This window comes from Myotis lucifugus, unplaced genomic scaffold (genome assembly GCF_000147115.1).
Source record: "Myotis lucifugus unplaced genomic scaffold, Myoluc2.0 scaffold_175, whole genome shotgun sequence".
Classification (NCBI taxonomy): Eukaryota; Metazoa; Chordata; class Mammalia; order Chiroptera; family Vespertilionidae; genus Myotis; species Myotis lucifugus.
In genome coordinates this window covers 621,146-648,824 of record NW_005871223.1, presented here as the reverse complement: position 1 = coordinate 648,824, position 27,679 = coordinate 621,146, and the positions used below count along the sequence as shown (strand labels likewise).

The 27,679-nt window shown below is 42.9% G+C and overlaps 2 protein-coding genes across 2 annotated transcripts in view; both read right to left on the bottom strand.

Moving 5' to 3' along the window:
* Window positions 1-5,550, bottom strand: part of LOC111827495 (mediator of RNA polymerase II transcription subunit 12-like protein) — a 43,259-nt gene extending 37,709 nt beyond the window's left edge. The window contains exons 1-4 of the mRNA XM_023760178.1: window positions 5,485-5,550; window positions 1,932-2,081; window positions 1,123-1,222; window positions 425-560 (exon numbers count right to left, since the gene is read on the bottom strand). The gene's annotated coding sequence lies outside the window, so the exon portion shown is untranslated. The remainder of the gene's footprint in view (window positions 1-424; window positions 561-1,122; window positions 1,223-1,931; window positions 2,082-5,484) is intronic.
* Window positions 421-27,679, bottom strand: part of LOC111827494 (mediator of RNA polymerase II transcription subunit 12-like protein) — a 129,637-nt gene continuing 102,378 nt past the window's right edge. Inside the window, exons 6-14 of the mRNA XM_023760177.1 lie at window positions 11,574-11,743; window positions 6,766-6,876; window positions 5,485-5,754; window positions 4,353-4,365; window positions 3,723-3,857; window positions 2,774-2,826; window positions 1,932-2,081; window positions 1,123-1,222; window positions 421-560 (exon numbers count right to left, since the gene is read on the bottom strand). Of these exons, the coding sequence (XP_023615945.1) occupies window positions 421-560; window positions 1,123-1,222; window positions 1,932-2,081; window positions 2,774-2,826; window positions 3,723-3,857; window positions 4,353-4,365; window positions 5,485-5,754; window positions 6,766-6,876; window positions 11,574-11,743 (1,142 nt within the window). The remainder of the gene's footprint in view (window positions 561-1,122; window positions 1,223-1,931; window positions 2,082-2,773; window positions 2,827-3,722; window positions 3,858-4,352; window positions 4,366-5,484; window positions 5,755-6,765; window positions 6,877-11,573; window positions 11,744-27,679) is intronic.

Genomic DNA, 27,679 nt, shown 5'->3' with positions numbered 1-27,679 from the left:
TCTTTCCCCTATGGTTCTTCTTCTCGGAGATCACTGTATAATAATCGGGCCTACAGTTCTCAAAGACAATAACCGCAAGTATTATTTCGCGCTTTCTGATATGCTAATCTATTACTTTCCCTGCCATTAAGGCCAAACCACAGCATAAATCCAAATCACTAGATGGAGGATCATCTTCTAAATGAAAATGATGAGAAAGGACAATAAAAGGATGAAGAAAAAGCTTTTCAACCGATATACTTAGTAGACCAGCCCAATGGACATTTTTATAATGGTGAAACTTTTTAGTCGTACAATAGAATGATTTCAGGGTGAGACCTCTTCACAAGGTATTACACTTTATTGTGAAGGCTTTGGCAAATTTATAGAATGAAAAAGAAGAAAATATGCTACCAAAATGGGAAAAGAAGAAAAAAATAACTACCTCTTGGTTATCTTTATTTTGGTGCGGCCAGAAAATCTTATGATAAAGCGTCTCAATGAATTGCTAGAATCAGTTCGGTCAAAACAGTGTCGATCCAACACTTCCAATGTGTGCAAAACCCGGCTAATGGTGACCCCTAGAAATGAAAAGTAAGCAAGCAGTTAAAGAGGCTAAATGAGGCCAGACAGCACAGTACAAAACTCATTATTATGGGTACAAAAGGGATTTTAAAAAATCATTCCCAGGATAGAAGAGTTGCCAACAAAACCAAACCTGGCAAGCTAGACAGCCAGGGTCTGAAGGGCATAAACTAAAGAACTTCCTCATGCCCTAACCGGTTTGGCTCAGTGGATAGAGTGTCGGCCTGCGAACTGGAGGGTCCCAGGTTCGATTCCAGTCAAGGGTATGTATCTTGGTTGCGGGCACATCCTCAGTAGGGAGTGTGCAGGAGGCAGCTGATCGATGTTTCTCTCTCATCAATGTTTCTAACTCTCTATCCCTCTCCCCTCCTCTCTGTAAAAAATCAAAAATCAATAAAATATATTAAAAAAAAAAAAAGAACTTCCTCAGAATTCACTAAGTGGCTCCGTCAGAGAGCAGAGAGCATCCTTATCCAATATGTGGACAGGTTGATGAGAATCAGAAGCATGGCAGATGAAGTCCCATGTTCAAAAGCACTCCTCCGTTGTGTTCTGTACCTGCTGTTGACTCTTGGCACTTGTCAAAAGACCACCGAACTTCCACTGCACGGCCTCTCTGTTTTATCTGCTGTTCTACCTCATAAATCCTTGCCCGAACCTGAAAAATAAGCACTTCTAATTAACTTGTGCTCGGAGAGCCACAGTGGTTGTTTAAATCATGTCATGATTTTCCACATGAGCAGAGAATCCTATGGTGAACTATATACAGTATTCACTGCATTGTAGGAAGTTCAGCCTGTTTCCCCAAGAGTGCATTTTAAAATTTACAAGTGGTGATCCTAAGCCAGTTTTTAATAATAAATGCTTACAAAAAAACCTTTATAACTGAAAATATATTAGGACATCACATAGAAAGTGAAAGTTCTAAATATCATCTATAAGCCATTCTTCTGCGTATGAAAACAACCAGTCATGCTTATTAACTTAATAAGACTGCTCTGAAAAAACAGAGACATTTTTCTAAATATTAGTCACCATTCTTTGGTTCAAGTTTCTTAAGTCTTTGAACCAAATAACCCAGCACTAATAAAAACATAATAATTACTAAATATCACAGACCACTACTTTGAGAGTTGTGGAACACCACTATAATTATCGTCTGGGTGGCAGAACTCTCTGCAAGAACTGCCTGGCAAAGGGTAAGAAGAAAGGGAGCAACATGCTTCCCCACAAGGCCACCCAGAGAGAGCGGCAGAGCTGGGAATGGCACCCAAGCATGTGAGATGTTAAAACTCACCTGGCCCTCTATGCCCTGACGACTCTCAAGAATGAGAACCCCCATCAAAGCACTGCAACAGAAAGTCTACCTGCTGATTGAAGGCCGTGTTCCCGCCTGGCATGGGGAGGCTGGAGGGCGCCACCTGCAGTAGATCCAGGGGTGAGCCTGGGTTCACGCTCTTACTGTCGTTTGTGGAATAATTCCACACTAAGGCACTTGGGCAACAGAGAGTGACAGTCTGGAGAGAAAGCAGGAAAATCCAGATAAAGAGAAAGAAAAGGTATAATAACAGCTTCACAGTAAAATGACACCTTATCATGACTATTACAGTTTCTTACCAGTAAGATTAAAATATCTTATCCCAGTCTCATCTTTTCAAGAGATAAGACAAAACTAAGACAGAATTACCCCTTTGAAAGGGAGGAAGTATAGTATTATGAAATTACCTAGTACAGAAAACCTAGTACAGGAAACCTAGGAAACATAAAAATGAAGTAATCATCACAGTTGGTCAAATTTGTTTCTACAAATTTTTTTATAAAAAGCCAGACAGTAAATGTTTTGAGCTTTTTGGAACATCTATAGTTTCTGTCTCATATTCTTCTTTTTTTGTTTTAATAACTCATTGGAAACATGAAACGATTATAGCTCACAGGCTGCACTTGGCCCTCAGTTGTAGCTCGTCCACCCTGGCTGAGCCCCTTACAGACTGTCTTACTCAACCAGCTTGCCCGAAGTACTTTCTATGACCACCTGACTTCTACGTCACAGCAACCCCATTCCCCAACTGTGTGAAAGAGGAACGTGAGACAGAGATTAGTAACAGCCCCAAATTGAGTCCAGCACACGTGCCTGGCACTCCTATGTTGATCCTGCTGCCTCTAAAATGCAAAGTAAATAGTACAGCTCACATTTTAATTGAACACATACTTTGTGCTGAACAATATCCTGGAAGCTTTCTGTCCTCATAATCTTAAACCCATCTGGTAATAAGTAAAGCATTAAACAGTCCATCAATCTTCAGAGGGAAGGCAGGGGAAGGTGGAGGTAGGGGGTAAGGGATCAACCAAAGGACTTGTATGCATGCATATAAGCATAACCAATGGACACAGACACTAGGGGCTGAGGGCATGTGCTGGGGATGTGGGGGTGGCCAATGGGGGAAAAAGGAGACATATGTAATACTATAGGTAATACTTTAAACAATAAAGATTTTTTTAAAAAAAAAAAAGAAGAAGAAGAACTGTCATCATCCCCCATTCACACTTGGGAAACAGAGCCTCAAGGTCCAAGTTATCAACTGGCAGAGCAGAGCCCAAGTCCGGTCTGTCTGAATGATTTTAAAGTATATGTCTTAACCATTCTGCTATCATGCCACTCAACAGCAAACAAAAAGAGCTGAGAGAATGAATGCAACATTTCCTTTTTCTAAAAAGTGAATAGAAAAATAAAAGTACTACCTTTGGAGGTATGGAGACATGTCTGTGGAAATCAGATGGCAAACAGGAGCACCGTAAAGTCTCTGAACCCTCCAGTGCACGTCTCCCCTGGCATCTATCCCTCCCCACTTCATCCTGTCTGTGACACCGTGGGGTTCTCACCACCTGTCCATGGCAGAGCCCTTCCCTTGCATTCTTAGTTCCAAAGCCTCCCATATCCAAGACAATGATCTATCAAATACTATTCCCAGACTCACCTCTACTAGTCTACCCTTAGCTTAGAAATACGCCCGTCAAAAATAATTTTCTTTAAAAAAATCTCATTCACACAGCTGCAATTTCTATCTCTTGCCTTCATAGACACAGTTCTCAAACTAAGAGGAGCATTATTTTACCTCATTCTGCATCACCTATCAACCTGCCTTAACCTGGCTTCTCACCCAAAATCTGACTGATCATCAAAGACACCACCATACTGTCGAAGACAAGTTCAGCCACCTTCTTACCAGACCTCCCCAATCCACTGGGCACTGCCACTACCACTACTAACTCCATTTCGAAACTTTCTGCAGTACCTAGAGAAGACATTTAACGTGGTTGTCAAGAATGTGGACTCTGGATCCAGAATTTTGGTCTGAATTCCAGCTTTGCCGCTGACCTCAGGTATGACCTATACTACCTTTCATGGTTAGTGTTACAAAAATAACAGAGGCTACTATCAGATAGGGTGGTTCTGAGAACTAGATGGCTTAATATATGATACAACTTAGAACAGTGCCTAGAACATAGAACATGCTCAGTATTCTTCTTCTCCTCGTCTTTGTTTCTACAATAAATTCTCTCTCACTCTCTCTCCAGTTTGACCCAACTTTCTGGGTCATCTCTGTGAAATCCCCCCTGCCATCTCTTAACCACTCATGCCCCTTGGTCCACCTGGCCTCTCCCATCACTAATTCTTTAGGTAACCTCGCCCCTCCCAGCCACATGCCTTGAATGATTCAAATCTACATGTGGCCGGTCATCTTGGCTCAGGAGACAGAATCAGACATGTAACAACCTCTTGAAAATACCCACTTGGAGATCCTAAGGGATAAAACAGTCCAAAATTGAACTTACCTAGACTCTTCCAAACTTACTTCTTTGCCTTGTCTCTCTCCCCCCTACTTCCTCACTCCCATAAGTTGTCCCTCTACTGTTGCTAAAACAATCTAACTAACCACACACTGTTACTTTCATGCACAAAATCCTCAATCATAAGTTATACCCAATCATAAGGTGCACAAGGGTCTTCTATATGCTGATCCCCAAAAGATTTTATACTCCATGTTCCATTAATACCGACCTGCACACAAGAGGGCCAGCCAACCCTCTGAGCCTCTGCCCCTGCTGTGAGCTCTGCCAGGAACACTCTACCACCTTTTTTAACTCGTATTGTAAGCGCCAGTCAGGACTATGTCCTCATGAAGCTCCCCTGAATTCTAGGTGGGATCAGAAATGATCCTTCTCAACTCCCTTAGCTCACTGTGCATCCCTCTGTCAGCCCTTGTCGGAGTCTCAGAAACTGCCTGTCAGCCTGTCTTCCTGACAAAGCAGCAAACTCTACCAGAGCAGAGACTGTGTCTCCAAGGCCAGGCCTGTCCCAAAGCCCCTTAGCCAACAGTTGGACACATTAAGAGCCCAAGAAGTGTGACCTGAACACTAAGCTGGGAGCTCCTCTAGTGCAGGGCTGTACCTCATTCCTAACAGCATCAGCTCAGGGGCCAGCATGCTGGGGATGGTCCGCAGGGCACCAGCAGTGATGCTCAATGGAGCAAAGCAGGATGGATTGATTGGATTTAAAGGAAGAGAGAAAAGGCAACCACTCAGGATGTGAACTGAGGAAGCTAAAGATGCTGCATGAAGAAGCTGATCTTCCAGAGAAGTGATACAGCTGGCTTGTTCCATGGATTCCCTAAAGGGTTTTACTCACTGACTACTTAATGGCCCTCATGAAGAACAAGCACAATAACTTACTGCTAAACTAAAGCAACTGATCTTCTTTCGGCTTGATTTAACATAGGGAAATAAAAACATGAAACTTCAATCTATAAATTATGTGGTTGAGGAAGAAACTAGAGCTGAGATGTGAAAGCTGTTGCAATTCCCACCACAATTATCTCCTACACTGAAATCTAACATAAGTAACAAGGTCAAAGGACTTACCTGCAACATACAACTAAGTCCATAAATGAGGGGACCGTGCTGTGCACAGGACAGAAAGTCTGAGAAGGCCAGCTGCACGGGGCTCACGCCAGGGCCGGGGGGGCCGGGGCTGGGGGCCCCAATGCTCGCATTGTTTGGTCCTATCATCATGTGGGGCGAGTGGGCAGTGAGGAGGCCACTGCTATCGCTCAGCAGCAAGGCAAGACGCCGGGCACAAAAGTAGGCAAGACGACGAGACAGGTAGGCCGACTGAACAAATTCATCTGAATACTGAGGAGCACAAGGACACCAGACTCAGTCATGTCGGTGAAATAACTATCGTAATACAGAATTCTTTTTATTTAAAAAGACAAACTTCAAAGGTACCGTATAGACCAGTGCTGTCCAACAGAAACATAACACAAGCCACATATGTAATTTTAAATTTTCTAATAGCCATTGGAAAAAGAAAGGTAAACTTAAAAGAATAATATATTTTATTTATCCTCATATAGGCAAATGTTATCATTTCAACATGTAATCAAACCAAGATGTATTGAGACATTATATATACCCTTTTTCTGCATTAAGTCTGAAATCTGGTGTGTATTTTGTACCGAGAACACATATCAATTTGTACTTGTCACAGTTCCAACAGTTAACTGCCACATCTGGCTGGCGGCTCCTCTACTAGGCAGCACAGGCCCAAGCACCCCAGAGGGGACACACAGGACCAGCATGGGGCAGCCTCGGAAAGGGTACACTGGGGCCGGAAATGGGTGACTTTTCATTAGAATCTCTTTTGTATTGTTTGAATACTCAAGTACATACATTACCCTTCCAAAGAAATTTTAATTTTTTAAATAAATGTCATCCAGATAACCTAAATTTCAACAAATTTTAGACCAATCATTAAAATAGGAAGTTCCCACAGTGGCTCAAAACATGTCAAATGAATATAGAAGATCCTCTGGGTCCTTAAAAAGAGATGACTTGTTTTGTTTTCACAGTCATCTGTGTGAACAAGGGGACAGTATTTAAAGAGCTGTTTGCTTAGCTCAGTGATGGGAGAAATCAATGTAGAGAGAATACTTAAAAAGGGCATGTGGCTAAAACTCTGAAATGGCCATTACAAATGACTGCCAGAACTGAAGCCTCGTATCACTTCATGTGTTGTAGCGTCAAGATATTTTTTTCCTTCCATTTCAAAGGGCAATTTTTTCCTCTTCCACCTCTACTTACCTAAGCATTCTTATCAGATCATTTCCTGCCCATGAAATCAACTGGTTATATATACTATACCTGAAGCATTAATGGTAACAGGAGTTTAAGAAGATCATCATCCATTGGTCTGATCTTTTCTAAAACATCCAAGATCCATGTCAAATATTCATGTTTTTCCAGCATTCCTTCCTTAAATGAACAAAGAAAAATTACACTAATAATGTTAAAGTAAAACTAACTAAAATGCAAAAAGCACTGCTATCCTTATGCTTAAGCATAATTTTACTATTGTTTTTGTTGTAGTAAAACTCATTGATCATAGTCCCAATTTCAAACAAAAAGAAGGAATATTACTTTGTATGGTTGCTTTGGGGGTTTGTTGTTGTTGTTGTTTGTGGTTTTTGGTAATCTGCTTAATTCTAAATTTAAAAAAAAAAAATTGATTCCTACAAGAAAGAAAACTGAAAAGACTCCCAAGGCATGTATCAAGCACCTGGCTAGATTTTGAGGTGTATGAACTCATCTTCACAGGAGGAAACCTGGCCAATGGCGATAATCATAAAGAAGCCCCCATCATACCATTATCTTGATGAGAAGTTGACAATCCCACCAGATCTAATGCCCCTTAATAGTCTCCTCTATCCCAAAATGAAATTCAGATACTATAAGCTACCTGTAAAATCTATCTTAAAAAAGACAATGGCATAACTATATTATAAAGAAATAAAAGGAATTTATAATAAAATACTGTAATGTATAAGTATTCCAACATAACTACAGTAAGGAACAGTAACACAACTACAAATTTCCAAAATGCCCCACAGGGGTGGTGTAGACCCTCAACGTAAGCATTCTACTGCCTTCACATATACATACATATAAATACACACATTATCTTATGATAGTCCCTGCACATACATAGATGTCACATTATAGTTCTGTATCATGATTCACATCATGAAAGAAACTTCAAGATAGAAACAAAAAGCTGTTTCCTAGGAAAGACACATACTTTTATGGTCCTTCTGGTAACAACCTTCCTTAGTAGGTTAATATGAACTCCAACTTTGTTCTTAGAACCTCTTACAGATCTAGGTATTACCAGTGGTCCACAGCCATGGCTACCAACAAACTGTGTGAAAAAAATGTACTGATAAATACAGTATTTATAGGATTACAATGACACCACACTGACATGATATCAAGATATTTACTTGTCGCTAATTTCTAACTTTAAATATTGAAAGTCAAAAAGTGTTAAAGTGTTTTCTGTTAACAGAAAAACTTCAATTTAAAACTTTAAAACCAGGAGAGAAACCAAGATGGCGGCATAGGTAAACACCGGAGATTGCTGCCTCGCACAACCACTTCAAAAATACAACTAAAAGACGGAACGGACATCATCCAGAACCACAGGAAGGCTGGCTGAGTGGAAATTCTACAACTAGAAGGAAAGAGAAAAGCATACCGAGACTCAGAGGAGGCGCAGTGCGGAAGTAAAATACTAAGGTGCGGAGTGCATGCAGAGCGGGCTGGCTGCTGAGGGCGCGGTTGTCGTTCTCAATCGGGAGGGAGTCTCAGGCTCTGAGCTCCAGTTACGGGCGAGTCTCTAGGGACCCAGACTCATACGGGAGAAGCGGGACTGTCTGGCATCGCTCAGAACCCTAGGGCAGCTTTCTCTCCGTGGGGCTTGCAGCGATTACTGGGACACTGAGAAGCAGAGCCTCTGAGGGCAGGACTGAGAGCAGCCATAACTGCTAGCCCCGCCCTATTGATCCCGTGGGATCCGCCCCGCCCAAGCCCTGCAGGGAGGCTTTTGCTGGGTAGCCTCAGGCAAAGGCTAGATTAGCACCTCCCTAGAGATCCAGGAGCCAGGAAACCCAGAGGTCAGAGTGGGACCATCCAGTTTGCAGCTCCGTGGAACCATAAAGGACACACTCAGGGGGCAGACTCAGTGAGCACCAAAGCCCCATTGAAGCAAGTCTTGCCCTAGAGGGGTGTCTCCAGCACAGAAGTTCTCCCACTGCAGACACAGCTGATTCTCACAGCCAATTGGCCTGGAGGTCAATTCCTCCCAGTGATACCTACAACAATCAAGGCTTAACTACAACAAGACTGTGCACAAAGCCCACAAGGGGGTTCACCAAGAGTGTCTACCTCAGGTAATTGGGACACTTAGCACAGAAAGGCACTCTATCGACACAGCAAAGCATAAAAAATGCCGAGACAAAGAAACAGGACACAAATGACAGAAATGGAGGAAAGCAAACTGCTGGATATAGAGTTCAAAACCACACTTTTAAGGTCTTTAAAGAACTGTCTAGAAGCCGCCGATAAATTTAGTAAGACCCTCGAAAAGACTGGTGAGACTGCCGATAAATGTAGTGAGATCCTCAAGTTATCCAGTGAGACCCTCGATGTTGTGATAAAGGACCATCTAGAAAGTAAGCATACACTGACTGAAATAAAGAATATTATACAGACTCCCAACAGCAGACCAGAGGATCGCAAGAATCAAGTCAAAGATTTGAAATACGAAGAAGCAAAAAACACCCAACCGGAAAAGCAAAATGAAAAAAGTATCCAAAAATACGAAGATAGTGTAAGGAGCTTCTGGGACAGCTTCAAGCGTACCAACATCCTAATTATAGGGGTGCCAGAAGAAGAGAGAGAGCAAGATATTGAAAACCTATTAGAAGAAATCATGACAGAAAACTTCCCCTACCTGGTGAAAGAAATAGACTTCCAACTCCAGGAAGCGCAGAGAACCCCAAACAAAAGGAATCCAAAGAGGACCACACCAAGACACATCATAATTAAAATGCCAAGAGCAAAAGACAAAGAGAGTTTCCTAAAAGCAGCAAGAGGAAGACAGTTACCTGCAAGGGAGTACCCATACGACTGTCAGCTGATTTCTCAACAGAAACTTTGCAGGCCAGAAGGGAGTGGCAAGAAATATTCAAAGTGATGAATAGCAAGAACCTACAACCAAGATTACTTTATCCAGCAAAGCTATCATTCAGAAGTGAAGGTCAGATAAAGAGCTTCACAGATAAGAAAAAGCTAAAGGAGTTCATCACCACCAAACCAGTATTATATGAAATGCTGAAAGGTATCCTTTAAGAAGAGGAAGAAGAAGAAAAAGGTAAAGATACAAATTATGAACAACAAATACACATCTATCAACAAGTGAATCTAAAAATCAAGTGAATAAATAATCTGATGAACAGTATGAACTGGTGATTATAATAGAATCAGGGACATAGAAAGGGAGTGGACTGACTATTCTTGGAGGGGGAAAGGGGTGTGGGGGGTGTGGGAAGAGATTGGACAATAATCGTGCACCTATGGTTGAGGACAGTGGGTGGGGAGTGAGGGCGGAGGGTGGGGTGGGAACTGGGTGGAGGGGAGTTATGGTGGGAAAAAAGAGGAACCAATGTAATAATCTGAACAATAAAGATTTAATTTAAAAAAAAAAAACTTTAAAACCAGAAAAGTGAATTTTCACTCCATAAAGAAATAAATAAAATGGAATTTTGCATTAAGGTATAAGAGATGATGAATTTAAGATTTTTAAAAATTTTAAATAAATATGATTGTCAATGATTACATAATAGTGCCTCCTCAATGTGCTTTTGTCTATGTACCCATGCCTTTATTTCTGCATATGTATATACTAGGATCAGTTTCACATTTCAGAATGTGACAAATTAAAAATATCATGAACTTTCAAATTGTAGCATTAATGTTACAATTAGATTCCAATCAGTTTACAACCCTAGGGGGAGGGGTGTTGTTGGGGAGGTAGAGGGATTGAGAAAAAAAAAAAAGTGAGAAAAAAAACCATGAATCTGGACAACAGTGTAGTGATTGTGGGGGCTGAGGGGGATGGGTGGAGGTGGGAGAAGGCATAGAGGGAATAAATGGTGATGGAAAAAATTAAATTTAAAAAATAGTAAAATAATAATTTTTTAAAAAGACATACTGATTCCAATGTTCCTAATACATAAAGATAACCTCCCAAAGACAATAAGCTTGTTGAGAGACATGTTTTAAAAGATGCAGATTAAATCCTCAGCTCAATAAAAGTAATTGAGCACGCACTGAAGTAATCCTGTAATAAGTGGAGCTAGGATTTGTAAAGAGTTGTTTTTATTGACTGCAACCATGCCATTTCTCAAGAGGACCACGTTTTTTCCTACTTTGTGCTCTTAGGAAAAAATCACTTGCAAGTTGGAAATTATAATTTAAGTTCTAAAAAGGAAATTTAGAAGCCACACATCCTTTCTAATCCCCTTTCTCTTTGGTCAAGAGAGCAGGTAGTGAAAGTCTATGCCAGCGATACAATTTCAGCTGAATATGCACACTTACTCCTCCTTGCCAGGAGTAAAAACTGAGGCACACACGCCCTCTTCTGGTCCATGTGATTTACATCAGCTTGTCTGGATGCCACAGTGCCCTTATAGGCCCCATCAATTGCATTTTGAACTGCAGCGGAGCCCAATTAAGGTGACCTATCTCTGGAATAATGAAACTCTAATGATCTACTAGGAGACATCAGCACAAAGATTTTTTTGAATGAACACATCGAATTTTTGCAAAAGAAAAGGTTTAAAAGGATCATACTTAATAGTGCAATTACATAGTAACAGCACTAACAGAGCTGACATCATTAAAGCTGGAGGTCAACATGTATAAGAAGCAGCTGTCATCTCAGGGCCAAGGTGCAACCTTTACTCCAATTCAACGTGAGAAATGTCAGATGTCTTTCTCTGAATGTACTGTTCATAGAAAGATTCAATTTAACCCCCAGAAAACTAAACGATAAGGAACTTGCTCTCTTTTTAAAAGAATGCTGCGCAGTCTTGGCTGCCCTGGCAAGTTACCTGGAACATGTGGAATGCCAGCTTTGCGTTGTACTCCCACTGCTTCAGGGCTTGCTCCACATCTGGGGGCACAGGGACAGGGCCATCACCCATGCTGGAAGCCATGTGGTAGAAGTCGGAAATCTTGGCCAGCTGCTCTCGAAGATACCTGGTAGATATTTGTGTCCACTCTGCATTTTAAGAAATGGTATAAGAAATGACTTTTTCACCCCTTTCTGATCATCTTAAGGATGTACTTATAAAACAAACAACTATGACATAAAAGTGGCTTTTGCACATTCAAGCGCTTCAGGAAGGCATGCCCACCCCAAAGCCATTAGTGCCATGGCACCCTCCACAGCAGCAGGAATCCAGCCAGCTCTCTCCTGTGCCTCTGCGACCCCTTATCCAGGAGAAGATATCTGCACTCAAATTAGATGCATCAGGGGCTCTTCCATGTTAAACAACAGTTAGCACAAAATAACATGAAAGGCACAAGCAGAAAACAGAACTTCAGAGGCAAGCCCTTGAGAAATTTCAAGTCTCCACCAAAAGAATTCAAAATCCCCAAGTGTATGTTTTTCAGGGTCCAAGTCAAGTGTCAAACATGCCTAGTTAAGATCTGCTCTGTTTTTGTCAATCTGTGAGAGGCAGCATTCACATGGGCTGGCCATGACAGCATTCCGAGCGGCACTGCCCCGGACTGCCAGGGACACAAGAGCAGCAGCCTCTCAGACAACCGTGTGGACCTGCAATGACTGCACTCTCCTCAGAATGCAATCAGCAAGAGTGGTGAGCAACAAAGGTAGGAAACGGCAAAGGAAATAGAAAACATATCGTAAAAAAATCACTGAAATTATTCAAAAAGGTCTGCCACGGGGGCACAAATTAAATCAGTGTGTTGCCTCTGGCAATCACAGGGGATGAGATGCCAACCTGAGCCCATTCTGTGTGTAAAAATGTAATGATTGCATGCTCACAGCCAAATTTCCCCAAGGATTAGCCAAGTACCATCTCAGAAGAAACCATCCTACTGAAACATTTTCACTCAACGCTGTTTTCCCATTACTTTGGCAATAGGTTCTCCCACCTTCTTTTAAAGGAAGCTATTTTGACAAGAGTAGATACTAAACATCTTGTTAGTCATTGAGAGTTTTGTTTTTCCTTTTTGAATACTATTAAACTTACTTGATAATAGTACCCAGAGATAACTACTATTAAGTTGTGGTCTAAACCACTTATTCTAATTGTGTCTAATTTAAAATTGAAATTCAAATGCAGATGCTAAACTCCAATAATAAGCCAATGCAAAAGGATGAAGAGATACTAGGTCAACACTTGCCACTGATAACAGATACTATCATTAAAATGAATCCACTGGAGCCCTAGCTGGTTTGGCTCAGTAGATAGAGCATCAGCCTGCGGACTGAAGGGTCCCAGGTTCAATTCTGATCAAGGGCACATGCCCGGGTTGCAGGCTTGATCCCCAGTGGGGGCATGCAGGAGGAAGCCGATCAATGATTCTCTCTCATCATTGATGTTTCTATCTCTCTCTCCCCTCTCCCTTCCTCTCTGAAATCAATAAAAATATATATATATTTTTAAAATGAATCCACTGGAATTAAAAACAAAGACTGAATTACCAATGCTGTCATCTTCTGGTGCCCCTGATATGGATTAACAGTCTCATGCCACTCATTTGTTCAACAAAGTAAAATGCCAACCATCCAATGGATGGGTGGAGCTTAGCTACAATAAACAAAAACAAAAATTACAAGGACCAAAATCCCAGCTTTTGTGTGCCACACCTTACTATTAGCTCATTCTCAGTATCTACTATTCTCAATATCCCCACAGAATATTTTAGCCTCAAGAGCTAAAAATAACACACACATTCACACACCCCAACTTTAAAAAGTTTTTTTTTAAATAGAAGAAATACATGGTCACTACAGAAAATGTATGAAAACAAAAAGGATCTGTAATCCCACTGAAACCAAAATGTGGGGTCTGAGTTTGTTGTCTCACGAAATCGAAGAATGATGTAGCAGACAAAAATGAATAATGGAACCAAAGTTTATTGAGAGCACCCAAGATAATTAAAGTCTATTAATCCATGTGCAGAGTGCCACATGGCCATAAGCAGCGTGGGCTTAGGATGTGCTCCCCTGCCACAGGAACTCAGGAACCCATTGTGTGCCAGACAGAGGAGAGAGGACGAGAGGAAGCACGATTTTTAATCTAGGGCAGTGATGGCGAACCTTTTGAGCTCGGCGTGTCAGCATTTTGAAAAACCCTAACTTAACTCTGGTGCCGTGTCACATATAGAAATTTTTTGATATTTGCAACCATAGTAAAACAAAGATTTATATTTTTGATATTTATTTTATATATTTAAATGCCATTTAACAAAGAAAAATCAACCAAAAAAATGAGTTCGCGTGTCACCTCTGACACGCGTGTCATAGGTTCGCCATCACTGATCTACGGGGTGGGTACAGCCTTGCTAGTTCTTGATTGGTATTTTCAAAGAATTCTGCCTTAGTAACATCCTTGGGATTGGTTTGTATGCCTCACAGCCTTGTGATTAGTTATTTTCAAGCTACCTGTCTTAGCAATATTCATATATTTTAAACCTCGCTTTTCTCATGTGTGCCTTTCTTTACCTGCCCAATTGGGTTGCTTAGTAACTCTGCCTAGTTGGGTATCCCATTTCTATTCCCCCCCCCCCCATGGTCCCCGTCCCTGTCTACATAGCTTCCCTCTGTCTCCTCACCATCACGCATAATCATTAAATATTCTAACATGCAACCTTCGGTCTTTACGTGTGCTTGAACATTTATATAAACACATGTGTGGCTAATAAAGGCTTGCTTAATATACCGCTCCACACTCTCCTCCTATTGGGATTCACATGGACTTTAAATGCAGCCCTCTTAATAGTGCGCTTTAATTATAACTGTAGTCCACTAACAGTAAGTGATCATGGCAAGCAGACAGATTCAGGGGTCTGGACATAAGATAGTCTAGAGTGGGCTGGTATAAAATATTGGACTGCCCACAAAATTTTCATTAGAAATTGAAAACAGAAAACAGCAGCCTTGAGTGGAAAACCACCACAAGAGGGCTTTGACCCAATGCCAGTGCCTTCAGCCCCACTGCCAGATTCTGACTGGCCCAGTTCCAGGTAGTAAAAGAAAATAGGAATGGATAAAGATCACAGGGAAGATGGCGGCAGGGTGGGATTCGAAGGTAAAAAGCTACAGAACGTGACCAAAAGGGCTACTCTGAAAATGGAGCAGTCCTACATTCTAGCAACTTGGGGGGTGTGGCCACACTTGTAGCTCCTGGAGGTGCAGTAGAACCTAAGGTCCGTGAGCCAGATTGTTAGAAAGTTTATGAGCATGAGCGTTACTGAGAGGGCTCAGGACTGAATACAGTGCCCAGTCCTTTCGACAGTGCTCTCCCTAGCATCCAAGAATCCTACAGCCACTGCACCTCTCTGTCCATGCCTAACCCCCAACAGAGGGCTTCTAGAGGCCACACAGTTCAATACCACCTTACAGACCCAGGCACTGCAGGCATCCCCAGGGTCACACAGCTAGCCCAGGACACAAACAGGCATGAGATGCCCACTCTGGTACATGAAATCACATAAAACGATGAACACATATGGGGAGAACAGAGGTGTGGCAGGGCGGAGCGCAGTGCAGCCAGGCTCCTGGCGAAGGTGTCCTGCAGCACAGCAACAGAGCCCACACGCAGCCGTAGGGGCAGAGTGAACTTGGGAACAGATGGCCCTGAATCCCAATCCCAGCTCTGCCATTCAGCCATGCGACCTGGAGCAGCAGGTCGAACCTCTGCTGAGTCTCACCTTCTTCATCCTACAACAGGATCAATAATATATGTACATCAGAGTGACTGTAAGGGTGAGTTACTCAGCCCCATGCACAGGATGCAGAAAATGATCAGTAATTGGTAGCTTTGATCATCACCATCAGGATGAAAAGTTTTTAGAAAAAAAAAAACTAACGGCCAAGCGGTCACTATCAGGACACACCTGCTGCCAATGTCAGTCCCTGCCTCGGCCTCACAGAGCTACCAATGCCTAACACCTGCTCCACAGGCAGACTTACAGAATCAACGTCAGCTCCCTGGTTCCAAACCCTTCGCCGATCAGCAACCCATCATGAATGAAGGCTAAACTCCTTAGCTAGGAATTGGAATCACTTCAAACACTACCCACCACCTAGCATTTCGTACTCCACCAGCCCAAACTGCTCTGACTCTCATGCCTCTGATGCAATCTCTACCAACAATCCTTTTCTACTTACCTGTGTTCATGCATGAGAATTTTCCTGGGCCCAATTCAAATGTCACATCTAACACATAACCTTCTCTAGTCTCTGGACACCACCCTACCACCTAGCGGGGGTCTCCCTCTCTTCTCTAACCGTTATCTTAGAAACCCCTCCATCTCTCTCTTTCATCCCCATAAAACTCTGCCATACATAGTCAACCATCAAGTACTGACTTGAATCAATGCACCCCAAGGTTCTCTCAAAATGACTACTAAATCAAATTCCTTCCCAATCATTCTGACTCTCCAATCTTCATACAAACATCTTTGCTTTCTAGTTTAAATTCATCACTACATACCTTGAAGGTTTCACACACCACTATAGGGAAAATGCCAAATTCCCTCTCTGATGCACTGTGTTTATTATAACCAACTTAACTAGAAGCACCTGCTAACCAATGTGCTCCAAAGGCCCATGCAAATATGAAACTTTCAATTATATTTTAATAAACTTACAATAAATGTATGTATTTTGTGAAGGTTCATTTTCCTGGCTGGATTCTTTCCTGTTTCCAAAGCCAGTGGTAACCCACTATGTGAAATAAATACAATGCTGATGATTTTTTTAAAACGCCCACCAAGTCCAGAGACTAACGCACACATCTATCTGTAAGGTGATCCAGTGCTATGTCAAGGACACAGGAGAAGCCTATACCCAACAGCCACCAGGGAAAATTCTTCCTGAGACTGTACCATTACAACAAAAGGTTCTTGCCTCTCCACAGGGAGGACAGCCTGCTTCTCGAAACTACAGGATGTAGAGGGTTTAACCAGCCTGACTTTGGTGCAGACTGAATGGAGGAAAAAACCTTCAGTAGGTGTAACATGCCCCACACTCTATTTCTAAAAACTCAGTAAGAATAACTGAAAGATTTTCTACCATTTTTCTCATGCCTTTTGTTGTTAAAATGCTTTCTTTATCAAAGGATACTATCAACAAAGGGGAAAGGCAACCCACTAATTGAAAGAAAATACTTGCAAATCATACATCTAATAAGGGACTCAGATCTATAATATATAATGAACTATTACAACTCAATAATAAAAAGACAACCCATTTTTAAATGGGCTAAGAATTTTAATAGACATTTCTCCAAAGAATATACACGGTTGGCCAATAAGCAAATACAAAGATGTTCAACATCAGCCACCAGGGACATGAAAGTCAAAGCCACGCTCCCCAGCTGGTTGAGTATCGACCTATGAACCAGGAGGTCATGGTTTGGTTCCTGGTCAGGGCACATGCCCAGGTTGCGGGCTCGACCCCCAGTGTGGGACATGCAGGAGGCAGCAGATCAATGATTCTCTCTCATCATAGATGTTTCTATCTCTTTCTCCCTCCCCTTCCTCTGAAATGAATAAAAAATATATATTAAAAAAACAACAACACTGAGATACTACTAGGACAGTTAGAACAAAAAGACAGGTGATAAGCATAGGTGAGAATGTGTACAAATTAGAATTTCTTGTGCATTGCTGGGAGAAATGTAATAAAATATGTACCCACTGTGGAAAAGTTTGGCAATTCCTCAAAAGGTTAAACAGAGTTACCACATAACCCAAAAATTTCACAACTATTTATATGCCCAGGAGAAATCAAAACACATGTTCACACAAGAATTCCTAAACAAGTATTTATAGCAGCATAATTCATAATAGCCAAAAAATAAAAGCACCTAAATGCCCATCAACTGATGAATGGATAGATAAAATGTTACATGCATACAATGGAATACATTCAGTCATGAGAAGGAGTGGACAACTGATGCACGCTGCTACATGGATGAACCTTGAAAACATTATGCTGACTGAAAGAAGCCAGTTTCAAAAGACCAAATACGGTATGACTCCATTTATATGAAAAGTCCCAAACAAGCAAATCTATAAGGCTATTTAGATTGCCTAGAGCTGAGGGCAACTGAAGGGAAACAGAGAATGACTGCTAATGGCTACAATATTTCTTCTAAGTGTGATAAAAATGTCCTAAAACATGGTGATGGCTTCACAACTCTATGGACACACTAAAACCACTAAGTTGCACATTTTAAATGAAGTATACAGCAGGTGAATTATATCTCAGTGAAGCTGTCTTATCACTTTTAAAAATGTTTTCTTAAAATACTTTACTACTAGTAAGAAATCACTGCATTTCTGAAGCAAAAGATTCATAGTAATCCACTATAAAATGATATGACTTTGGGGAGGGTGGGCAGGGAGGTGGGGGAGGGGTAGAAACAAGAGTGGCTAGGAGTTAAGGGTTCAAGCTGGGCGAGAAGTAAAAGGACTTTATTACAATCTTGGACATGTCTCTGTGCTTTGAATTACTTCCATAAGAAAAGGCTTCTAAAAGTTAATTGGTTGTACCCTATCAGATTCACAGAAAACCTGAAACCCCCTATTCGCCACTGTTCGCTTGGGGAATGAACGGGGAAATCGGCATGCTGACTAGCAGCCTGGATAAGAGTCGCCCAAATGGAAACTGCTGCCTCAGTGCGGTGACCCAGACCGGCTGCCGACTGAACGGTCAGTAAAGTCAGGCCTCTACAGGGAAGGGTGGGGGCTGCTGGCACTCGGTGGTAATGCTATTGTGTGATAAATTGTTGAAATATTTCTTATGCTTAAAGTAAGTTTCTCTAACATAGAATTACCTGGAGAACAATGGTGTTTACTGGCAAATACTGAGTATCAGTTTTTGTGTGGTTGAGAACTATGTTATTTTGAACTGGCCATTTCTCTGTGGTTTTATTTACTGAACAATGACACTAGTTATTGTTACTTGGAGATCAGTGACAACTCAAGATAACATAACCATGGGTATTTGGCAGCAAGCATTAAATGCCTATGGGCCACAAGCTCTCCTGGGATATGGGGCTACAAAGGTGAGGAGAAAGCAGTCCCTACCTGAGGAGATTCATCCCTGAGATGGGGAGACACATGGGGCACAGATGTTGACAGCAATGTAGTAAGTGCTTTGACTTGTCATGGGACACAGGAAAGGAAGCAGGGGGCCATTTTAGCCAAGTCTTGAGGGTGGTACCAAGGAGTTGCACAGACAGGAACAGCAGTGTGCAGCGTTCCAGGCAGGGAGGCAGAGGGAGAGGGAGGCTAGGAGGTGGCCCAAGATCCTCAAAAGCTAGTGCACAAAATGGTCACCAGAGGGCACTCCAATACAGAGACTTCCACCCAGTAAATCCAGTGGAGTCTAAAAACCCGAATTTATAAGCAGCAGCCCAATGACTAACCCAGGCAGTGACAAGCTATGAGTTCAGTCTTTTATCAAAAATGATTAAAAACCACTGAATGATTTTAGGCAAAGGAATCATGTATACAAATTACGACTCTAAGGAAGTCTTAAAAGGAGGCTGCCAAGTGCAGTGGGGAGGTGACTGAGGAGGGAATAAAAGAGAAGCAGGTAGAACAGCACCAACCTGATATTGGAGAGAAGGGAAGACAGAGGGCTAGGGTGGCTTTCGGAGCTCTCAGTGCCATCAACTGCGATGTGGAATAGACAGCAAGTGGGGCAGGAGGGTGAAGGAACTGAGTTTACTTTCTTTTCATTAACTTTTTGTTTTAAATAAGCTTTTTATCTTGACATAATTACAGGTTCACATGCAATTGTAAGAAATAATGGAGAGAGATCCCACATGCCTTTTAGCTATTCTTCCCAAAGGTTAGCATCTTGTAAAACAACAGTACAATATCACAAGCAGGAGAGACACTGATACAACCCACCAAGCTTATTCAGGCTTTCTAGTTCTGACTTCCGTTTTCAACATCTGAACTTGAGGTGTATGGGGCGCAGCTACAGTGTTTTGGACAGGTTCAAGCCTCGGACTAATGAGAGGGCACAGTCCTCTCGTTGCCACGTGCAAGTCCCAGCTGGAGGGCAGAGCCTTCCCAGCACAATTATAGCCAACAGCTATAGTTGTAAGCTTGAACCTGTGATCCGAACACGTGGTCCCACGTGCCTGTGTGATAGAGTTCAGGTGCATGTAGTTGAGTAGGGTTGAAACCAACCAGAATGCTGTAAACATCTTGATCATGCCCCTACTTTGCCTCATGGCATCTGCTATAAAATAAAGACACGGCTTGTGGGCGCTGTCGCTGTCTCTCTCCATCAGAGAGGGCAGCGTCCCACCAAGACCCAGTTTCCATTCTCTTGTCTGTCTTTTCTTAATCCTTTCATCACCCCCACTCAGGATCACCTGTGGCTGTGCTGGCGCAGCACAGAGGTGTCACAGATATTCATCAGAAAACGTGTCCAGGGGCAGATGGATCCACAGCTCTAACACTCATAAGAAGGTCAGGGTGAAGGCACAGATGTGGGGGCTGTTTCCTGACTGTGACGACATGTCCCGCAGACAGTCCAAGAGCAGGTATGTCTATTCTGCAGAGTAAGAATGTGGGTTGTGTGCTCACAGGGCACCCAGTGGTCTTCCAGCCCTCGGTGTCAGTTACCGACCTGGTGGTGGTGAGGAGCACAGCTTCTGGGGGCAGGCGGCCTGACTCCTGTCCCGCTCCATCACTTCAGCTTTGGGGTCATGGGCAACTCATTCTGCCCCTGTCTATAAAACAGGGCTGATATGTGTACTTAGTCTATAGGGTTATTTTGAGAATTATGTGATATATAACATGTTAGAACTGCAATGCATACCCAGGAGAAAGCAAACTTATGTGATTTATAGGGCCAGGCAGACAGAGGTCCACCAGTAGGAAGTAGGTGCAAGTGGAATCTCACTGGCCAAGCCAAGGAAGACAGGTAAGAACTGCCGGTAAGCGTGTCTAGGTGGGAGTGAGCAGGTGGCTAAGTGAGACTCCCGACAGTGTCTTTCTGAAGTTCAAGGGAAGGTGAGAGGCAAGGAGGGCAGCCTGAAGAGAGAGGTGAAGAGCTGACACAGGACACTCTGCCCAAGGAGTGAATAATATAGTTGAGGGGGGAGTGACAAAAATACCTCCAAAAAGATACAGGCCATTATTAGGCCATATATATATATATATAAAAGCCAAGCAACCGGAACAATGGAACAACTAGAATGGCCGGAACAATCGGTCACTATGACATACATGCACGGTGGCAGCCAACTGGCACCCCCAACCACCCGCAGGCCCACACCCCAACAAGCCCAGCCCCCAGCCAGCCCCCTCCACCCAATCAGGGGTGGGGCTGGCCAGCCAACCTCACGCAGTCCCTCCCTCCCTCCCCACCATCTGGGCCCCAATCGCCGCCCCCCCCCCATCCTGATCAGGGGCAGGGCCGGCCCGTCAACCTCCCACATCCCCTCCCCACAGCCACCCCTGCCCCCGATCGGCCCCCATCAGGGGTGGGGCCAGCAGCCAACCTCCAGGGTCCCCTACCCCTGTCTGCCCAGCCCAATCGGCCCCCATGCACGAATTCGTGCACCGGGTCTCTAGGATATAGATATCTGCACAGTTGTGTGACTGATGGTTCATGCTTGAGGGTGTCTTTTTTTTTTTTAATATTCAGTGGGGACTTGACTTACGAGTGTCCCGACTAACGAGTTTTTCGAGATACAAGCCGTCTCTCGGCCGATTTTTTGCTTTGAGTTGCGAGCTAAAATTCGGGTTACGAGCCAGCTTCAGATACCCCACCACTAGTTGGTGCAGCGAATGTCACAGTGAACGCCACAACATCAGCCCCGCATCACGTGTCTCACTCATTCACTTTAAGATTTGACATAGGAGTGATTTGAGTTACGAGCTCCATCACGGAACGAATTAAACTCGTAAGTCAAGGCCCCACTGTATTTTATTGATTTTTTTACAGAGAGGAAGGGAGAGGGATAGAGAGTTAGAAACATCGATGAGAGAGAAACATTGATCATCTGCCTCCTGCACACCCCCCACTGGGGATGTGCCCGCAGCCAAGGTACATGCCCTTGACCAGACTCGAACCTGGGACCCTTCAGTCCGCAAGCTGATGCTCTATCCACTGAGCCAAACCGGTCAGGGCATGCTTGAGGATTTCACAGTAAAAAGAGACAAGTGGCCAAATGAGGAAATGAGTGGCAAGGGCCCAGGCAGAGAATGGAGAGGTGCTGACAGGGAAGACTGGGAGGAGACTGTGTCCCAGCAGCAAGGAAACTCCTGTCTGCACGCTGTGCTTGCAGGTGCCGTGGCATCTGACACCTCAGGAGAACAGCATTTGACTGTTCTTAGTTCTCCCTCCTGCTGTCAGATCTCCAATTCCTGTTTCCATTTTACTGCAGACAATGCTCAACCATTGCATTTAGGGATTTTTCTAGTTGTCCTTTTTCCCTATCTACCCCATACATGCATCTGAAGCAAGGCTCTTGGAAGCCACAGGATCCAATTTTAGCCCCTAGAACAAGAATTTCTTATTCAACATGTCAATCATACAACCAGCTTCTTGGCACAAGGATAGCTTCCAGGTTTCTTCCCAACAGGTGGCTCATACTAAACCTCAGCCAACAGGGGCGTGACATAGCTGTTTGCAATTAATGCCTTACTATCAAGTGGGAAGTTTCTCAAATCTTCTCGGCTTCTATAGAAACCTGAGTGAGCCCTGGCCATGGTGAGATGTTCCTAGCAAGAATAACAGGAACATTATTTTCACAAATATTAAACTGGTACTTTTAATTAACCCCTTAGGACAAGTTCCCCCAGCCTTCCACATGAGACCAAGCCATGGATTGTATTGCCCCAGGAGAGGAAAGCTAGAGCAAGACAACAAAATTGTCTTTGGTAAGAGGCGGACTTGATGAGACAACAGCTTGGCTTCCCTGGGTGGCAAACACACCTCTGTGCCCTCCTAAACCCTCGGCATAAAGGCAAGGCCCCCTGAGGGTCTGGGCGGCGGGTGGAGAAATGGAGCAGCTCTGAGGAAAGACTGGCTGCCCACCCCACTGAAGGCATCCAACCTACCTGAATGATTACATCGGATATTTCATTACCTCAGTCCTCTTCTAGCTCTTGCTACAGAGGATGTGGTGGAAAGCCCCAGTCATTTGTGAAGCAAAAATAAATTACATTTTATTTGCATTGGAATTTCATTCCATAATCGATGTGGTCTGAGTAGTTTCTACGCTAAAGCAGACTGCTTACTACTTACATCCTAAATGCAGGTGCTGGGAAGTTCATACTTTGGAACAAGCTTTAGAAGGGAAGTCTTTCACCAGGACACAAGTCCAAGTGCTACCACAAACATTACATTGCCAGACAACCACGCACAGTAACACTAGTCCGAAAAGCTCCAACACACACCAACGCTTCCACAATGCACAGCCCCATGGCCCCTCCTTGAGAAACCACCAAGTTTTCCTCTTCTGGGAACCAAAGAGTGAGGCATGATATATCCATTTAATTGAATCTATTCACGTTAGCTGTGCTACTCTCACAAAGCGATCCCAACTGATCATGCACTGACTCTTAACCGATGCATTTTCTATTCTACCAATACAAGCTGAGTGTTCCCTGACTCAAAATACCAGGAAGCCAAAATGGGCTTTTAGAGCCGCTTTGGTCCAGGGACTTCATTTGGAAGATTATACACAATTTGTCAGAAAATGACTCTGAAACTGAAAGGATGTCTTTTTTTAATTAAAAAACAACTTTCTATTCATTATGGAATTAACACTCCAGTGCAAATAGCAAAAAGATACAACTTTCGTAAGTCATGAAAAGTTAGTAGCCTACAACCCTTTAAAAGAACAAGGCTACTACATGCACTAATTCTCTCAAACATAAAAGCAAACTAAGATACACACGGAACACCTCAGAAGATATGCAGAAGCCGGTAACAACTGATTCCGAAGTGTGTGGTGAGGGGTGGAGGGTGCTGGAGGAGCGGTAAGGAGATAGCTCAGTCTGAACATCTGAATGTTTGGTGTTTCCTACCACAGAGATGTGTTACCTATTTAAAAATTCAGTCACACAAGATGCTGTCTCTTTAAAAAATTCTCATGTGTAGGCGGTAAGCCAGGGGTGGGGAACCTTTTTTTTCTGCCAAGGGCCATTTGGATATTTATAACATCATTTGAGGGCCATACAAAGCTATCAACTTAAAAATTAGCCCGCTATATTTGGTCAATTAACTCACCCCTAATGCCTTGGCAGAACCAGACCAAATGATTTTGTGGGCCTTACACAGCCTAGACCAGATGTTCGCCACCCCTGCTAAACAACAGACCTGCAAGATGGACTACAAATTAAAACTCACTGAGCACCGAGCTTTTGAAGCACCTTTCATACCTCGCCCAACAACACTACCCCTCCCAAGCCCTCAGTCACCCTGCTTTCATTTGAGCAGGCTGGAAATTCTATAAAGCAAACAGGACCCAGAAACAAGTTAAGGACAGAATTCCCAGTCTTCCTACTTTCTGGGGATTTCCTGCCCCCCTCCCCCCCCGCCCCGTCCCCCTTTTGTAAACTGAAGATAATCGGTTGCCTCAGAGGGATTCCGGGAGCACTGCTCCAAATGGCAAAGTAGGTATTTTTGTAGCATGTTTCCAGTGTAGACATGCATGCATGTGCTAACAGCCATGAAGAGTAAAAATTCAATATTGACAATTAAATTTGGATTCTGATTACCATTTTATCATAGAAGACAATTAATCCAAGCATGAGTTACCATTAAAACTGAGGAGAAAATGTTGAGTGGCAACAGGTTCTTAACAGAAAATGCCAGATTACATAATTCACCCAAATCAACAAGACGAGAAGAAATGATAATAGTATAGACAGTGCACATAACAGAACTATAAACCTAACTCATTTGCTCGCAGCCTGCAAGGGAAGAAGGTAATTAACTAATTTAAGATCAAGAAATACTTTTTAAGATGCAAAAAGAAAACAAAAATATGTTCCAAATTTTTACTTTAAGGCTACATTTCTACAAGACCCAGTTCGTATTTTTCTCCTTCAGAAACATTCCCTAACTTTTCCAGCCTCTCCATCAGTTCCCCACTATTCAGTGGGTATAGTTTTCAGTTTTGCAAGATGAAAAAATTCTAGATCTACTGCACAACAATGTGCACAGTGCCGGTCACACCACTGTCCTGGACACTTAAACGGTTAGGATGACAAACTTTGTTTTTCAGCACAATTTTTTAGTCTCTGTAAATAAGAAATTTTCACATATTCAATTAACTGAGCAACTAGACACATAAAAAAAGTCTCCCAATTTTTACAAAGAATACTTACTTCATTTTTGTTAAGGTCCTAAGAAGCAAGTACTCGGCTTAGTGAAAAGTAAACACTAGTAATTATTATCCAAGAACAACTAAAATTGTAATGCATTCCCTGAACTTCCTTCAAATCTTTTTCATAACACACATTTTTATAGCAAAGTATCTTCCAGAAAAGGCAGCAACAAAATAATACTAACTGGGGGCAGAGACTAGGTTTTAGTTAACTTTTCATTTATATCAAAGTTAGACTTGCAGTCTTGGAGTCCGCAGTTCTACATGCCTTGTGAAAACAGCTGCCCACTGGCATGAAGCCCTCATTTCCCACTCTCCAAACACGATTCTCCTTAACTCTCCTCTCCGTGTCTTTTAACTCTTCATCTCTAAATACCATGCTTACAGGCCTACTTCTTGGTTCGAAGCATTATCTACTGGCTTCCTGTATGGAAGGTGATGGAATACTCAGCCCCTTTCACCTCCCACCAAGCCATTACTTACATATTCCTGTCTTCCTGTCCTGTCTTCCCAACAAAAGACTGTAGCAGATTTTAATTCTGAAGCGAGTATATGTTTATAAGAATCATTTAATTGTTCATGTAATAGAAATGAGATAAACATAAAATTGAAGAAATTAATAAAAGTAGGAATATAAACTCCCATATGCATGCACACACATGCAGTCCTGTGTGTGTCCACCATCCATGGATAGGGCCCGGATGCACGGCATCCTAACAGCTGTGATATCTTTGGCATTCGGTTCTTGCTTTCTAAACACTAGGAAGAAGCAGGGTTTCTTAAAGAAATGGTTGACGGAGGATATGAGGCAGAAAAAGTACAAGGTGAGCCTGGGCCATCTTCCTGTGCCGATATATAGCATTCCTCATGAAATACCAGTTTCAGGCATGGTTCAACGGATGCTCAAACTTTTAGGTGAAGGACTGCGGAGGAGCAGAATGGAGGCAGCGGCAATACTTTTACCTTGTATTGGAGAATGGTTTTTACAGATAGCCAATGAAAACCTACTCTTCATGCTCAAGTAAAGCATGAACTTAGATCACACTTATGCAAGCATTCTGTCCAATCTCCAGGGTTATTTTCAAAGCAAGCAAGGTAGATCTCTCTTTCATGACAAATGAGATATAAGGGCACTGAAAATGTAGAGGTTTGGAACTAGAAGCTGGTGTCCGGAATCAGAAAAGTTAGTGTGCAATGTCTGCAAGGACTCAAACTGAAAGTAAGCTGGTGGGCTCAGATAAGAAACCAGACTGTCAATTATGTGTTTAGCGGGGTGTATTTTTCTAGTCCAAATAGCTCAGTGAACATGTCACAAATTAATTACCCAGTGTGCAAGAAAAGTAGCTTTTCTTCTTTGCATGGGCAGGGCAGGAGGGGAATAAGGACAATGGTTCCAAGAGTACAGTCAACCAAGAAAAGTCTGTCATCCTCCAACCCCAGCCCAACAAAACTTCAGGGGCAGTTTAACCATGAAGCATTTAAGATTCTTCTAATCTATCTCTTCCCCCAAAAGAGACCTCATGCCCATGATACCTCTTTCAGTTTTCCCCATATTAAACAACCAGCAACCCCTAGCTGCTCATCTTGCAAACAATTCCATCTTTCTCTTTGGTTTCTATAGCCCCTGGGGTGTGCTATGCTCTGCCTGCTCCCATGGCACCCATGAGAACAAGAGCTCTGGCCCTCCAATGCCACCGAAAGCCCTCCGACCCTGCATCCTGTTCCCCATTGGCACCTTTCTCCCATGCAAAGTTTTCTGCTTCCAGGGGCCCAGACCCACAACATGCACCCAGCAACCAGGTCACAGCAGGGAGGAAAGAGCAAACACCCTCTAGTGAGCCTACCTCCAACTGTGCCAACAAAGACCTCACTTTGGAGGCTCGAGTCTCTTATACACAAAATGAAATAATGAAACCTACACTGCAAGATTCCTATACTGATTACAGATAATGTCTACAAAGTTCCCAGCACGATGCACATAATACTTATGAATGCTGGCTAGTAATGACAGCACTCCCAGTGGCAGCTCTACATACTCTTACTAGTCCACACTTATTGGCCATTTACAGTGTGCCAGGCACACTTCTAAACACTTTAGTATTGACTCATTTCATCCTTAAAAGGTGCTATCAATCATCCATTTTATAGACAAGAAACTGAAGGAGTATTATAACAACTGTAATAAGAGGCCCTTCAACATTCCCCAGCATCCAGCCGACAGAACTGGCATATCCACTCTAGCAAACAGCCTTTCACCAGCGCCCACTAGTAACCGATGCCTAAGCCAAAAATTATAAAATCCAGGCAGTTCCACTCCTAGTCAAACTATCTGATGACCCTACTTCTCTTCTGCCAGAAATGCTTTTCCTAGTACAGCACCCCCTACTCTGCCTCCTGGGATATACCTCCTTTCAAACTACTCAAATGTCACTGCCTCTGTGGATCGCTCTGGACTTCCCTCCACATTTCATTCATTTCACTATTAGCCGTAGGGCATATATCCAAGCAATCCAAATACTAGAGAAGGAAGGAAGACTAACAACTACATTCTCCCTCTGTCCCAGGACCAGCAGAGTCGAACAGGCTTA